At 35.1% G+C, this 12,690-nt stretch overlaps 1 protein-coding gene across 1 annotated transcript in view; it reads right to left on the reverse strand.

Moving 5' to 3' along the window:
* SEMA3D (semaphorin 3D) overlaps positions 1-12,690 on the reverse strand; it is a 140,726-nt gene that overhangs the window by 73,794 nt on the left and 54,242 nt on the right. Inside the window, exons 5-6 of the mRNA XM_036758346.1 lie at positions 10,093-10,186; positions 7,513-7,641 (exon numbers count right to left, since the gene is read on the reverse strand). Coding sequence (XP_036614241.1) covers positions 7,513-7,641; positions 10,093-10,186 — 223 coding nt within the window. The remainder of the gene's footprint in view (positions 1-7,512; positions 7,642-10,092; positions 10,187-12,690) is intronic.

Below are 12,690 nucleotides of genomic sequence, written 5' to 3' on the forward strand. Positions count from 1 at the left end.
GGTGGTAGACAGAAATAAAGAGAAAACAATTAGAAATCAAGTGTGTGAATTCAATTGAACAAGAATTTATCAAGAGGTTACTTGAAGTGACCGTTGACTATTGATCCTCCCTCACTATTCCAATCATGAAAAGCATAAAAGCTGTTTAAAATTACCATGGACACTGAGGTCATGACCATGATAAATAGTGTTAAACAGAACATACCAATATTTAGACCATCCAGAAGGAAAACATCTCCTGGTGAGATCTTCAGCAGGGTGAATTAGTTTCACCAAAGATAACAGAACTCACATTTCTTGAAACTGGATTAGTCAAAGTATTAGAGGATTTTTCATAAGGAATTCTAGTTGCAGCTGTGTATTTATTGGTTGAAACTTTAATTTCTGCAACTTGCTGGTCATAGATGTTAATAGAGAAGGCATTTCCTTTCCACAGCCCATTGTATTTATAAATCCAAAAAGACAAAATAGTTAAGACATGTGTAACCTTCCTAAATGGCTACTGGCAATTAGACTAAAAGAAAATTCATAATGTTATTTGAAAATTGGCTTTAAAACAAACTTATCATTTAAAATCAGCACCTGGGCAATTACAAGTTCATTTATAATTTTAATTACACAGTATGGTTTATACATCTGGGACATGAAATCACCATTCTAATGCTATTCCAAACCAATTAAAACCCATCGGAAGTATCAGCTGCAAATTTTAAAAGATACAATTATTTTTAAACATCTGCATAGAAAGTAAAATAGAAAATAAAAGTTGGAAACAATGATTTTTTTGCAAAGATGAAAAATGGATGCTATAAAATATATTCTCCTCATCAAATCATTTGTTCTTATTTATGCTTTTGATAGTGTTGCATTTGGAAAAAAAGAGTTAACCATAAATTTGCTGCTGTACAACTTGTTCAATTGGATAGTTCATCATCACCAGTGTTCATTTTTCGGCTCGTCTTTATATGTATTTGTTCTGCTCACAATGCCTAGCTCAAAAGATCTTAATAGTTGATAATATACTAATGAAAGATGTGAACTGCTGCAATAATGAACTATTGAAAGAAACAAACTCTAATAATTCCAAGCTATCTTTTTCCCCTGGTCTTGAATAAGATATTAAAACTGCTTTTAAAGTTAAGATTACTGTGTAATAAACTATTACTATATCAATTCAAAGTTTAATTTCTAATTACAAAATTATATTCTATAATTATGATTATGTGTAATCATAAAATTATATTTCTAGCTACACACTGTGCATTGGACAGATTAAAACTTGTCAAAGAGTCAATAAATGTAATCTCAGATATTTTGAGATACATAAATGAATACAAATTATTTGAGCTATAGCCTTACCATATGGATAAAAAGTTGAAAATTGCACATATTCTTTTTATTAATAACATGAAAACATAAAATCATCTATTACTAAATTCAAAAATAAGAATTTGGGTCATTGTAACATTCAAATATATGACTAATTACATACTTATTTTCCCATGAGATACTAGAAAGTTATTAATAAAGGTCTCAAAATGCTTAGTTTGTGATGAATGGTTTTATCTACAAGAAAAATTAAAAAAAATTATATAAACTCCAATTTGCTAGAAAGTCCATCATGCAAAGCAAGTCATCCTAGCTCAAGGAGAAAGGTATGCTGTATAAACCACCAAACCTCCTTCCAGAGTAGCTCCTATAGTCACCACTGAGAGGAAAAATCATTGCAGAGAGAAGATCTAGCTTTCTCATCACCATTAGCATCAGCTGCTGATCAACACACAGACAGGTACAGAAGATGTGGGAATCCCCCCCAGGCCAGACCACACATTCCTGATTCCACTTAGGCTGCACAACCCTTCTGGAGAAGGAGCTCCTGTGGAGAAGGGGCAAGCCATCTCCACCGACTACTAAGCATCACACACAGGGCAAACATGCCAGCCTAACTGAATATATTAGCAAAGGAATAATCACAATATCAATGATGATCATCACAATGCCTATGTGGTTCTGCATCACATATAGAAGGCAGAAGAAGCAAACCATTTATTCAGACACCAGGGAACCAGATCCCAAAACCAATAAGCCCAATCCACCACTGCAGCAAAGACTTCAATACACAATAACACAACAGAGAACCACTCCATCCCAAAGCCATCTGCCCTCCTGCTGGGGTTTTGCCACCAACAAACTCACAGCCAGCATGTCTGCTCTTTTCCTCAGTTCTAACTATTCTCTCTCTGCATTTCCTGCGACACACTTTCTGTTTCCTCTCAGCAAGCTCATCCAGCCACATATGAGTTAGGCTTCCTGTGACATAAGCAGGTCACATGGCCTATTAATGTGTGGGAAAGATCTTCAAATCTAAATTGTCATTACACTGAAGCAGCAAGGCACCCAAAATAAGGGACAGCAGGCACCGTGTGTCCAGCAGGTCACCACCTTGAGCATCATCTCCCCTGAAAACCCAAGAGCGACAGGAATAGCTGTGTTTCCAATCATCATTCTAAAAAGCAGCAGCTGTCTATAAGTACCCTAGCATCTTCTCTCACAGGTACTCTACACAAAGCTGAAGCCTCAGAAAAGAAAGTTCTTGTCACAAAAGTCCTTGGTACTGTTAAAAGATTCGACATCAGAGATTGATATAATTTTTTTTCCAGTAGAAATGATGTTAAATTAGAAACATTTCCACTTAAATATTGCTGAAAACTAAAGACCCAAGGACTCTTCCATTTAAATGCAGCTGAAACTTTCCGTATATTGTTTCCTCTTTCAAGCTCCTTGAAAGCAGGAACTGTCTTACTTTTCTGTTCATAGTTCTGGTGCTCAGTACAGTGCTTTACATACAGTAAGGACTTATTAATTAATGCTTTACTCATTTGTCATTCATATGCTACTTTAATGCTATTCAATGAATTAAGGGCAGGAAGCCTCATTCTTGTTTTTTTTAGTGAGTTAAACTCATCTTAATTTTTAATAAAACCCATAATTACCATATTAATTACTAATTTACAGAATAGCATGCTAGAGATAGGATTGGAAATGACTCTTTTGTTAATAAGTAATATCCATATTCTATAAGTTCTATTATTCAAATATCTATATTCCATAATTAAATATAGAAAGAAGAATTTCACTCTAGTGCTTTGATTGGCGCTAACAAGACTAACATATCAAGATTACACATATACTATGAAAAGAGGCTTGAAATACAATGCAATGGAGATCTTTAGAACGGCTCTTTCTCCCAAATGGTATGGAGTGTTTGAGCCAGGATTAAAAAAAAGACTTTTTCCCCCTTTGGAACTTCTATTTCATAGATGTACGGAGCTCCCGGGGAAGAAATATCCTCTACCTATGTAAATCGGCAACTATGCCGAAAATACTAATATTAAAAATGTTTCCTGGGTTACTAAGAGATGGGAGGAGCCTTGGTACAGCAGTTAAAGAGCCCAACCACAAGTCAGAAAAGTCATGGCCATGATATATATATATATATATATATATATATATATATATATATATATATATATATATATGTGTGTGTGTAGTGTGTGTGTGTGTATACATATATACGTATGTATGTACGTGTGTGTGTATATATATATGTATGTATATATATATATATATATATATATATATATATATATATATATATATATGTTAGCCTTATATGACCATGGGTAAGTCACTCAACATCTCTAAAACCAAAAAACATCTCTGACAATTAATTCCCTTATAGTTGGTTGATGCAAGTATTTCAATAATCTTCTATACTTTGTCATATCAAGGAACGAGCTTATTTTCCCCAGTGATTGCTGAGTTTCTGATATTGTGGAGAATAATATTCTACCCAAGTAAGAGCAAGCAAGTGATCATGTACTGGGAGTGGGAGCAGCCCTGAGCATGGAGCTGAAGCTGTTTGTGGCACAGCATCAAACACCTAGGACAATAGCCATGCAGATGCAATGTGAGATGCGAATAGCTGTCCTTCCTGTAACAGAATGTCTAGTTGGCACAGTGGATAGAATGCTGGGCTTGGAGTCAGGCGCACTCTTCTATCCAATTTCAAATCTGGCCTCAGACACTTACTAGCTGTATGACCCTGGGCAAGTCATTTAACTCTGTCTTGGTTTCCTCATCTGTAAAATGAGCAGGAGAAGGAAATGGCAAACCACTCCAAGATATTTGCCAAGAAAACCCCAAATGGGGTCACGAAGAGTCAGACACGCATGAAACAACCAAACAACAACATGCATGAGATTTCCATTTTTCTTGAGTGTATTTTGCATATTTAGATACAACTGGATTAAGAAGTTGAAAAAACTGTGTCCTTGTCTCCCTCTGTCTTTAATGATTAAAATAAAATGTCCCAGGACCATATATAAAGCAATGGTATTCCCCTCTAAAAGAGAATACACCATAGTATCATAGATTTTTTGTGGGGGGAGTTGAAAGGAATCTTTTAAGATATCTAATCCAGATTGTAAATGAAATAGCATCATGTAGTAGAAAGAACATTGGGTATGGAGTCAAAAGGCCTTAGTGTAACAATGGAATAATCAATTACTTTTCTAAGTCTCAGTTTCTTCATCTGTAAAGTGAAGAATTTTGGCCTAGATGAGCTGTAAGATATTTTCCAACTTAAAATTAATGATGCTGTATGAATTCTCAGAAAAAGCATATCCAACATGTGGTCATCCAGACTTTTGTTGATGACTTCCAGTATAAGGAAAACCATTACTTTCCAATGTAATCCATTCCACATTTGTAGCTTTAATTATTTGGAATTTTTCCCCTTATATCAAGTCCAAATATGATTGACTGTAATTTCCACTCAATGCTTCTATTTCACCCTCTAGGGTCAAACAGAATGTCAAGTCCTTCTTCCACAGAACAGTTTTTCTTCAAAGACAACTATTGTGTCTCCCACTTAAATCTTTCCTTCTTCACACTAAACATTCCTAGTTTCCTTAGCTAACTCTTATCTGGAATGATCAAGAAGATGATTACCCCTTAGTTTATTAATATCTTTCTTAAAATCTGGTACCCAAATGTACATACTCCAGATGTGGTCTGACCAAGGCATAGTATAGAATGATTAATACTTTCTTGGTTCTGGATTTTACAGTTGAAAAAAAACAACACAGCATAAGATCAGAGTAACTTTGTTGGTGCCCAGTTAAATATTAAACTTGTCAGATAAACTTATCTAGTCACGGTTTCCCAATCACATACCTATATCTTTGATTTCTGAACCATCTTTTAAGACATTATCCTTATTAAAATTTAGCTTATTAGATTGAGTTAAAGTTCCCAGCCCCTAGTTCTTTGGCATTTACAAATTAGGTAAGCACATTATTAGGGTGTTTATCCAAATCACTGAAAAAAAGTGGCATAGGTCCAACCAAAGTCCTATGAGGTCTCCCACTCATGATCTCCTCCCGGTATGAAAACAAATCATCTTTCTTATTTGGGCCCAATGTTTCAACCAGTTACAAAGTCATCTAACAATATCATTACTTAGTACATATCTTTCCTGTATGTTCACAACAAACACTTTGTTAATATCTAGGTAAACTGTATCTAAAATATTCCTCAGTTTACCATTCTAGTAACCCTGCCTAAAAACAGGATATGAAGTTATTCTGATAGGACTTAACCATGCAGCTATGTTGACTGCTTTTTTGTTTAGATGTGAAATTTTAACAAGACTGAAGTCTACCTGCTCTCTTCGTATCTTAAAAGGGGGAGGGGAGAGAGAGTGTTTGACTTTCACTAGTCCTCAAATACTTCCACGAATTTCAAAGTATCACTGACGGTGGTTCAGTAATGGTACGTGACAGATTTCTCAGGACTATATTATGTGGCATATCTGGACCTGGTGACCTAACTCATCCAGTGTATCTAGGTTCTCTCTATCTCCCTATTTAGTGGGCTTTGAATTCCCTCTTAAGCTAATTGTGTTTGGTCTTTTCCAGTTCAAAACTCATTCTTCTTCAAAGAGAAATTGGAAGCAAAAGAGTTCAATAGTTTTTCCCATCACCAACGATCACTTCCTTCATCCTTTCCATGATCCTCATTGTTTTACACAGTATATCTAAGGTCTTTTGGGGAATATAAAGCCATTGTAAAAACCTACAGAAATATAAGATATTTTATTATCATTTTATTGAGATTATTGAGCAATGGAATGACATGATAGACACAGTGTTTTAGGAAGATGAATCTAGAGAATGGATACATTATGAATTGAAAAGAGGAGGACCTAGTAGTTAAAAGGACATGGCTGTAGTGTAGAATGAGGGGATGAAAACTTAGTGATAGAAGTATCAGTAAGAGAAAAGAAAGACTCTAAGAGTTATTTTGAAGTATTGACAAGACTTGGTAATAAATTGGAAAACTCAAAGATGATTCTCTGCTTTCTGATAATAATGGATACTATCAGTTGTGGAAACCTGGGAAAGTTACTTGATAACTTTATAGAACTCAATTTTCTCATCTGTCAGATGCTCACATATGCATTATCTAAATCAAAGGACTGTTGTGAATTTTTTTGTAAACTGTAAAGTGCTATCTAAACACAAATTCAGTCATTCCTCATATGAAATGACCTATAAATCCATCATCAACCTCATCGCTCATTCATAAATATTCATCTTAAAATATGGTACATAGAACTGAACTTGGAGATGTGGGCTAGCCTCAATTCAAAAGGTCTGCAACAAGAATGTCTGGCTATAGGTAAACAACTAAGTATTAGAGTCTGAGAGTGATTTTAAGTGATGGTTTTCAGTTGAAAAGCTATGAGAAAACAAATGCAAAATCTGAGATATTTTAATGAAAAAAAAAGATAGATCTAAGTCCCTGCCTTCTACCCTTCTGTAAGGACACACAGAATTGATCAATTTTATGAAAATCAGAGTTTTCTTTGGAACCTTTTTTTCTGGTCTGCAAGTGGATAAAACTTAACTATCTGAGAGTTCCTATACTTTAATGATTTTTATAGCAATGTAGTTTGTTATAGCAGGAAATAAATTTGTCTTTTAATTAATTCAACAGATGGTTGGAAAATAATTGTAAGATTTAGACCCCTTTGGGGTTAGAGTAAAAATAGGTTCCTTATCTTCAAACATTTCTTGTACTTGTTAAAGATGATCTGCCATATTGAAATTTCTAAGTGGTCTGAAAATCGATAATAAAACAAAGCCTTAAGATGAAGGAGGTTCTTATTACCATACAGAGACTTATAAATGATATGAAAGTTATTAAATATATACATGGCTGGAATCCAGAAAAATCTCAAATAATATTCCATGTCCTCACAAACTATAGTATGGTATTTCTGATATCTAGTCTTTTTTGTGTTAACATCACATTATTCACAACAGAAACATCTAGTATTTCACTGAATTCATTATTGAATCACCTAATGTGAATAGTGAATAATGTTGAGCTCCTTATCTTTCTGAAAGCAAAGTCAAAACATTTACAATTAAGGAAACCACTAACCATGGAGCCAGTAGTGTTCTGAAATGTCAGTTCTGATGTAATGATGATCATGAGTAGGGCCAAGGGAACGTGTGAAGGCCGTGTCTTTGCCGAGGAAGTCTGAAGCTGTTCCAGCATAGAGGTACTCATCTGGGAGGGAGAAACGTTAGTGAGATCATTAGAAGACATGCCAAAGATTTTAAGTTGAATCAGTTCCATAGTTTCAAAGATTTATGTCATTAAATATTAGAATATAACCCTTAATAAATCTTAGTTTCCAATTTTGAACAATTAAGAAAATGTAACTCAAATTCTGGAGGCTATCTAGTGTGAGAAAAAAATCCAAATGCTTCTGAATTAATAACCTTAAATGCTTTATTGACAAAATTTATCTCTTAGACATTGTGTCTCCTCTCCATGGCAACAATGGAACATTTTGAAAAATTATGCCTTAAGGAGGAATGGATAATATAATTAACATTTGCTTAACTGATGGAATATCAATGACCACAGCCCATCCTTACCTAACCTCTGCTGAAAGGAATCTTTCAGCACTGGAGTCATTCTTTCATAATTATAACATGCTACATTCCTTGGGCCCAATTATTTCTCAAACAGCTTTGATACACAGGAATGCTGAAAAGAACAAGGATGCTGCCATTACTGCATTCCAAACTTCATCTTGTGAAGTAGACCACTGACAGGACAGTCGCAAGAACTTTCATGGATATTATATTGCTTTGGAGCAATTTATTTTATAAGAAATAGGTATACATGAGCAGAATTCTGCTGAAAGCTTATTATTGTGTTTCTTTAGCTAAAAAAAACTGGTTATAAAATGCATTAACTGTTTCTTGATGTTGAATTCAGTAGGCCCAAAGTGCATGTTGAATGGGAAAGAATAAAGACTAGAGATCATGAAATGGATGGACCTACATTTGACAGCAGCCTCAAAAATAGTTTCAGATTATTTAAAAAGTAAACTTTCTTTAATCCTTCAGATTAAAACTAAAATAATGTCTTTATCATTGCACAAAGAATGTTGCTGACATTCTCAGCTCTTGTCCAGGTAATCCTCATCAAAATAAACTTTTCTCAAACTTTGGTTGAAAGAATTTGGCCTACAAGGCAATGGCCGAAATATTGCTGCTCAATTTATGTGGGAGAACATGAATTAGGTTCTAAACAACAATAAAAACATTGTATAAGTAAATTGAATTTAGGTATGTTTCAGCGCCAATGTACAACTATACAGTTTTGTAAGTACTTTACTAAATTAAATGAAATGATTTTAGAGTGACACCTTTCCAATACCAGACTTTTAATAAATATTTGTTGAAAAGAATCAAACTAAATAACGTACCAAATGCAGTTTGCACTTCCCCAAAGAACTGCTGTGTAAAAAATACTTGGTAAACTGAAAAATGGTATATTCTTTATGAAGGAGGAGGATGGCGACAACAAGTTGTCATTAGAAAAAGACAAAATCTAATTGGATCTGTTCAAACCTCTCTTTAAAATTGCCTTCCTGGTCATTAAAATGGCCTATGAATTCCAAACTGGAGGAGGGGAAATGACAACGGTCTTTAATGTAATGTTTTTAATAAAAGATACACTGGCCCATCTGTCAGATGAGAAACACAAATCATTTATCTTATTTTCTTATCATTTATTTTCTGAGTAGAATGGCTGAACATGAGTCATATTCTTTTTGTAAAACACACAAGAACTCTGAAATTCTTCTATCTGAATATAACCTCCTACCTTTCTACCTTTCTCTCCCTATTCCTCACTCTTACTGAACCTATTCTTTATCCTGACTATGATCTCCAGACCTACCACTCCTTAGTGCTCTCCTAAACAATCATTCCAACTCTCTCCTGTTCCCATTCTTGAACCTACAGAAAACCAGTATGACATTGTCTTCTAAAGTGGAATTCCAAGACTCATGTCTTGCTGAACCAAAATCCTGTTACTTCCACTATCCGCTTTCTCCATGCTTGCTGTTGAAAGATGGTAGATGTTAAAAAACTATTTTGACTGGATCCACTACTAATTTGTATGTTATCTAATCTCAACTTAGTCCTCACTGAAGTAAGTCAATGTTTTTACTCTTTTTATCCTTACCTAAATGAAAAAAGCATGGTAGAGCAAATAGAAAGCTGGCCTGGCAATTAAGAAGACCTAGGTTCAAGTCTTAGTGCTGACAAATACTGGTTTTCAAAGCCTGGATAAATTAATTAATCTCTGTTTCCCCAAGCAACTCTCTAAGACTAAATTAAAAGTCAGGTGTTGATCTTCATTGGTGGATTAAATTCTTTACAAAGACCTTCCTACACTAATAATATCATATTTCAACTAAAAAGAAATGCCAAGCAACTCTTCTTTAAATGATTCTCTATCACAAGAAAGTTACAACTAGAGATTTTGGGAGTGGTGGGGAACTGTTATTGGAAATTCTATTGAAAATTAATATAAAGTAGCTCCGAGATCTTTATATAAATCAATAGTAGAATATGATTTGATTTGTAAATATGTATCGTATGTAGTCTTTAGGTGTCATCATAGTCTAAAAGGAGATAGACCTGTACTTGATCTTACCTGTCATTACTGAAGCAAAAGGCTGCTGAGGATCAAAAGGACATTTCAGTCTGCCAGATTCCAAATTATGTGTGTCCAGTTTGAACATGATTTCCTGTATATGAGACATATAAATATGATTTCAAAGCATAAACAAACTTCTGGAAAATAAGAACTAAATTCTAACTTTGGCTCAAGAATGAATAAATGAATGAAAAAGCATTTATTAAATGACTACTATGTGCCAAGTACTATGCTAAATTCTAGGTATATAAACAGAAACACCAAGAAAACAGATACACATATGAACAGAAGAACCCTGCTCTCAAGGAACTCACACTCTAGAGGAAATAACAAATTTTTAAAAAGTTCACACAGGGGCAGGGCAAATAGAAAGGCCCAAAAGTACTACGGATATAGCTACAGGCTAAAAGGTAAGAGTTAGGGAGTCCCAATTGGGCAAAAGGGGAGGGGGGCAACCACAAGTGATGAGGGGTCTTCCTGCTGCCAGGTTTTCCCAAGTGGGTTAGATTAAGATTAATTAAATCCCATTTCACTCCAGACTGAATTTATTTCTAAGTCTGTGTGCAATTCAAATTCCAAGAGGGTCACAGAGCATAGAATGCCAGAGTCAGCAGCAAGCTTGGATATCCTCTGGTCCCATTCACTCAAAAAATATTTAAGTACCTACTATGTGACAAACACACTCCTCGGTTTTGCATTTAAAATCTTTCACAGTCTGGATCCAGATCTTTTTTTCAGATTTATTTAATATTAATCTTCACATAGCTACATTCCAACCCAACTAGCCTATTTGGAGTTCTCTGTGCCCAAGTCTTTATAGAGCCTATTTTCAGTATCTCAAATATATTCTTTTCTCACTTTGGAATCTCTACTTTCCTTCAAAGCTTAGCTACTAGAAGGTTTATTGATCCCATGTGCTTTGGTTTACCTGTATTTGAAATGTCAACAAGATAATAAATATATTTTCTAATTGCAGGTAGAAATATTACCTTTTTGAAGGGTCAGAGGATAAGTCAGTCAGTCAACAAGCATTTATTAAGCCCTTTCTATGTGCCAGATATTGTGCTAAATGATAGCGAGACAAAGAAAAGCAAAAATAGTCCCCACCCTCCAAGAGCTCATATGCAAACTATTTATACAAGCAAGTTCTATGCTGGATAAATTGGAGGTGATTTCACTGAGAAGGCTTCTAGTATTAATGGAAACTGAGACAGGCATCTTTTAGAAGGTAGGAAGGCAGGAGGTAGATTTTATATTGGATCTAGGAAGTAATAGGGAGCAGCTGGAGTTTATTACATGGGAGAGAGAAAGGAAGAGGAAAAGTCAGACAATTTAGAAATATCACTTTGATAGCTAAGTGGAGGATGGTCTGGAGTAGGGAGAGACTGGAGGCAGAGAGACTGACCAGAAGGCTGTTGCCTTCTAGATACAAAGTGATAAAAGCCTGCACAAGGGTGAAATTAGTGTCAGGGAAGAAAAGGGATCATGTGGGAAAGTAGTTTTAAAGGTAAAATTGAAGTGACAAGACTTAACAGCTAATTGGATAATGGGGTGGGGCAGGGTAAGAGAGAGTGAGGAAGGGAGGATAATAAATAACTAGATTGAAAACCTGAGTGACTGGGAATATGATGGCATTCTCAATGATAATAGAAAGTTAGAAAGAATGATGGGCTTTGGAGAAAAGATGAGTTCAGCTTTGGACATGTTGAGTTTAAGATGTCTATGGGGAATCTAAGGTCTCCAATAGGCAGTTGGAGATAGAACACTGGATGTGAGTAGAAAGGTCAGAGCTGGATAAACAGAAATGAGAATCATCTGCATAGAGATAATAATTGAATCCATGGGAGCTGATGAGATCACCAAACAAAAGAATTTAGAGAAAAAGAAAAGAGCCCAGAATAGAACCTTTGGGGATAGCCACAGTTAGCATAAATGACCTGAATGAAGACCCAGTAAAAGAGATTAAGAAGGAAAGATAGACCAGGTAGGAAGAGAAGTAGGAGAGAGCAGTGTCACAAGAACTTCAAGAGAAGAGAGGATAAAGAAAAGGAAGATTGACAGTATCAAAGGCTGCTGAGAAGTCAGTAAAGATGAAGATTAAGAAAAGGACATTAAATTATTTGGCAGTTAAGAGATCACTGGTAATTTTGAAATGAGATCTGATTTCTGATTTTATTGATACAAGAGATTTCCAGTGTGGAAATGCCCTCCATGGGTGCAGATCAGCAACTCTTCTGTAACTTTAAATCTCAGAGAGTTGCCTAAAGGTATTGAGAATTAAATCAGTCAGGCAGTGGACAGTCAGCATGCTATAGGCCAGGCACTATTCTCAGAACTAGGAATAGAAAGGGGAAAAAAAGGCAAAAATAGTATCCTCCCTTAAGGAAGATGCATTCCAATAGGAGAGATGATATATTAAGAACGAGGTACACAATACACAATACATGCACACACACACACACATACACACACGCACACAAACTAGATGGAAAGTAATCTGAAAGGGGACAGTACTAGGAGCTTAAGGAGGAAAGAGAGGCCTCCTTAAGTTATGCTGCTTCTCAGAGCTACAATGTTACCCCAAATTCTAAATAG

This window comes from Trichosurus vulpecula, chromosome 5 (assembly GCF_011100635.1).
Source record: "Trichosurus vulpecula isolate mTriVul1 chromosome 5, mTriVul1.pri, whole genome shotgun sequence".
In the NCBI taxonomy this organism is placed as follows: domain Eukaryota; kingdom Metazoa; phylum Chordata; class Mammalia; order Diprotodontia; family Phalangeridae; genus Trichosurus; species Trichosurus vulpecula.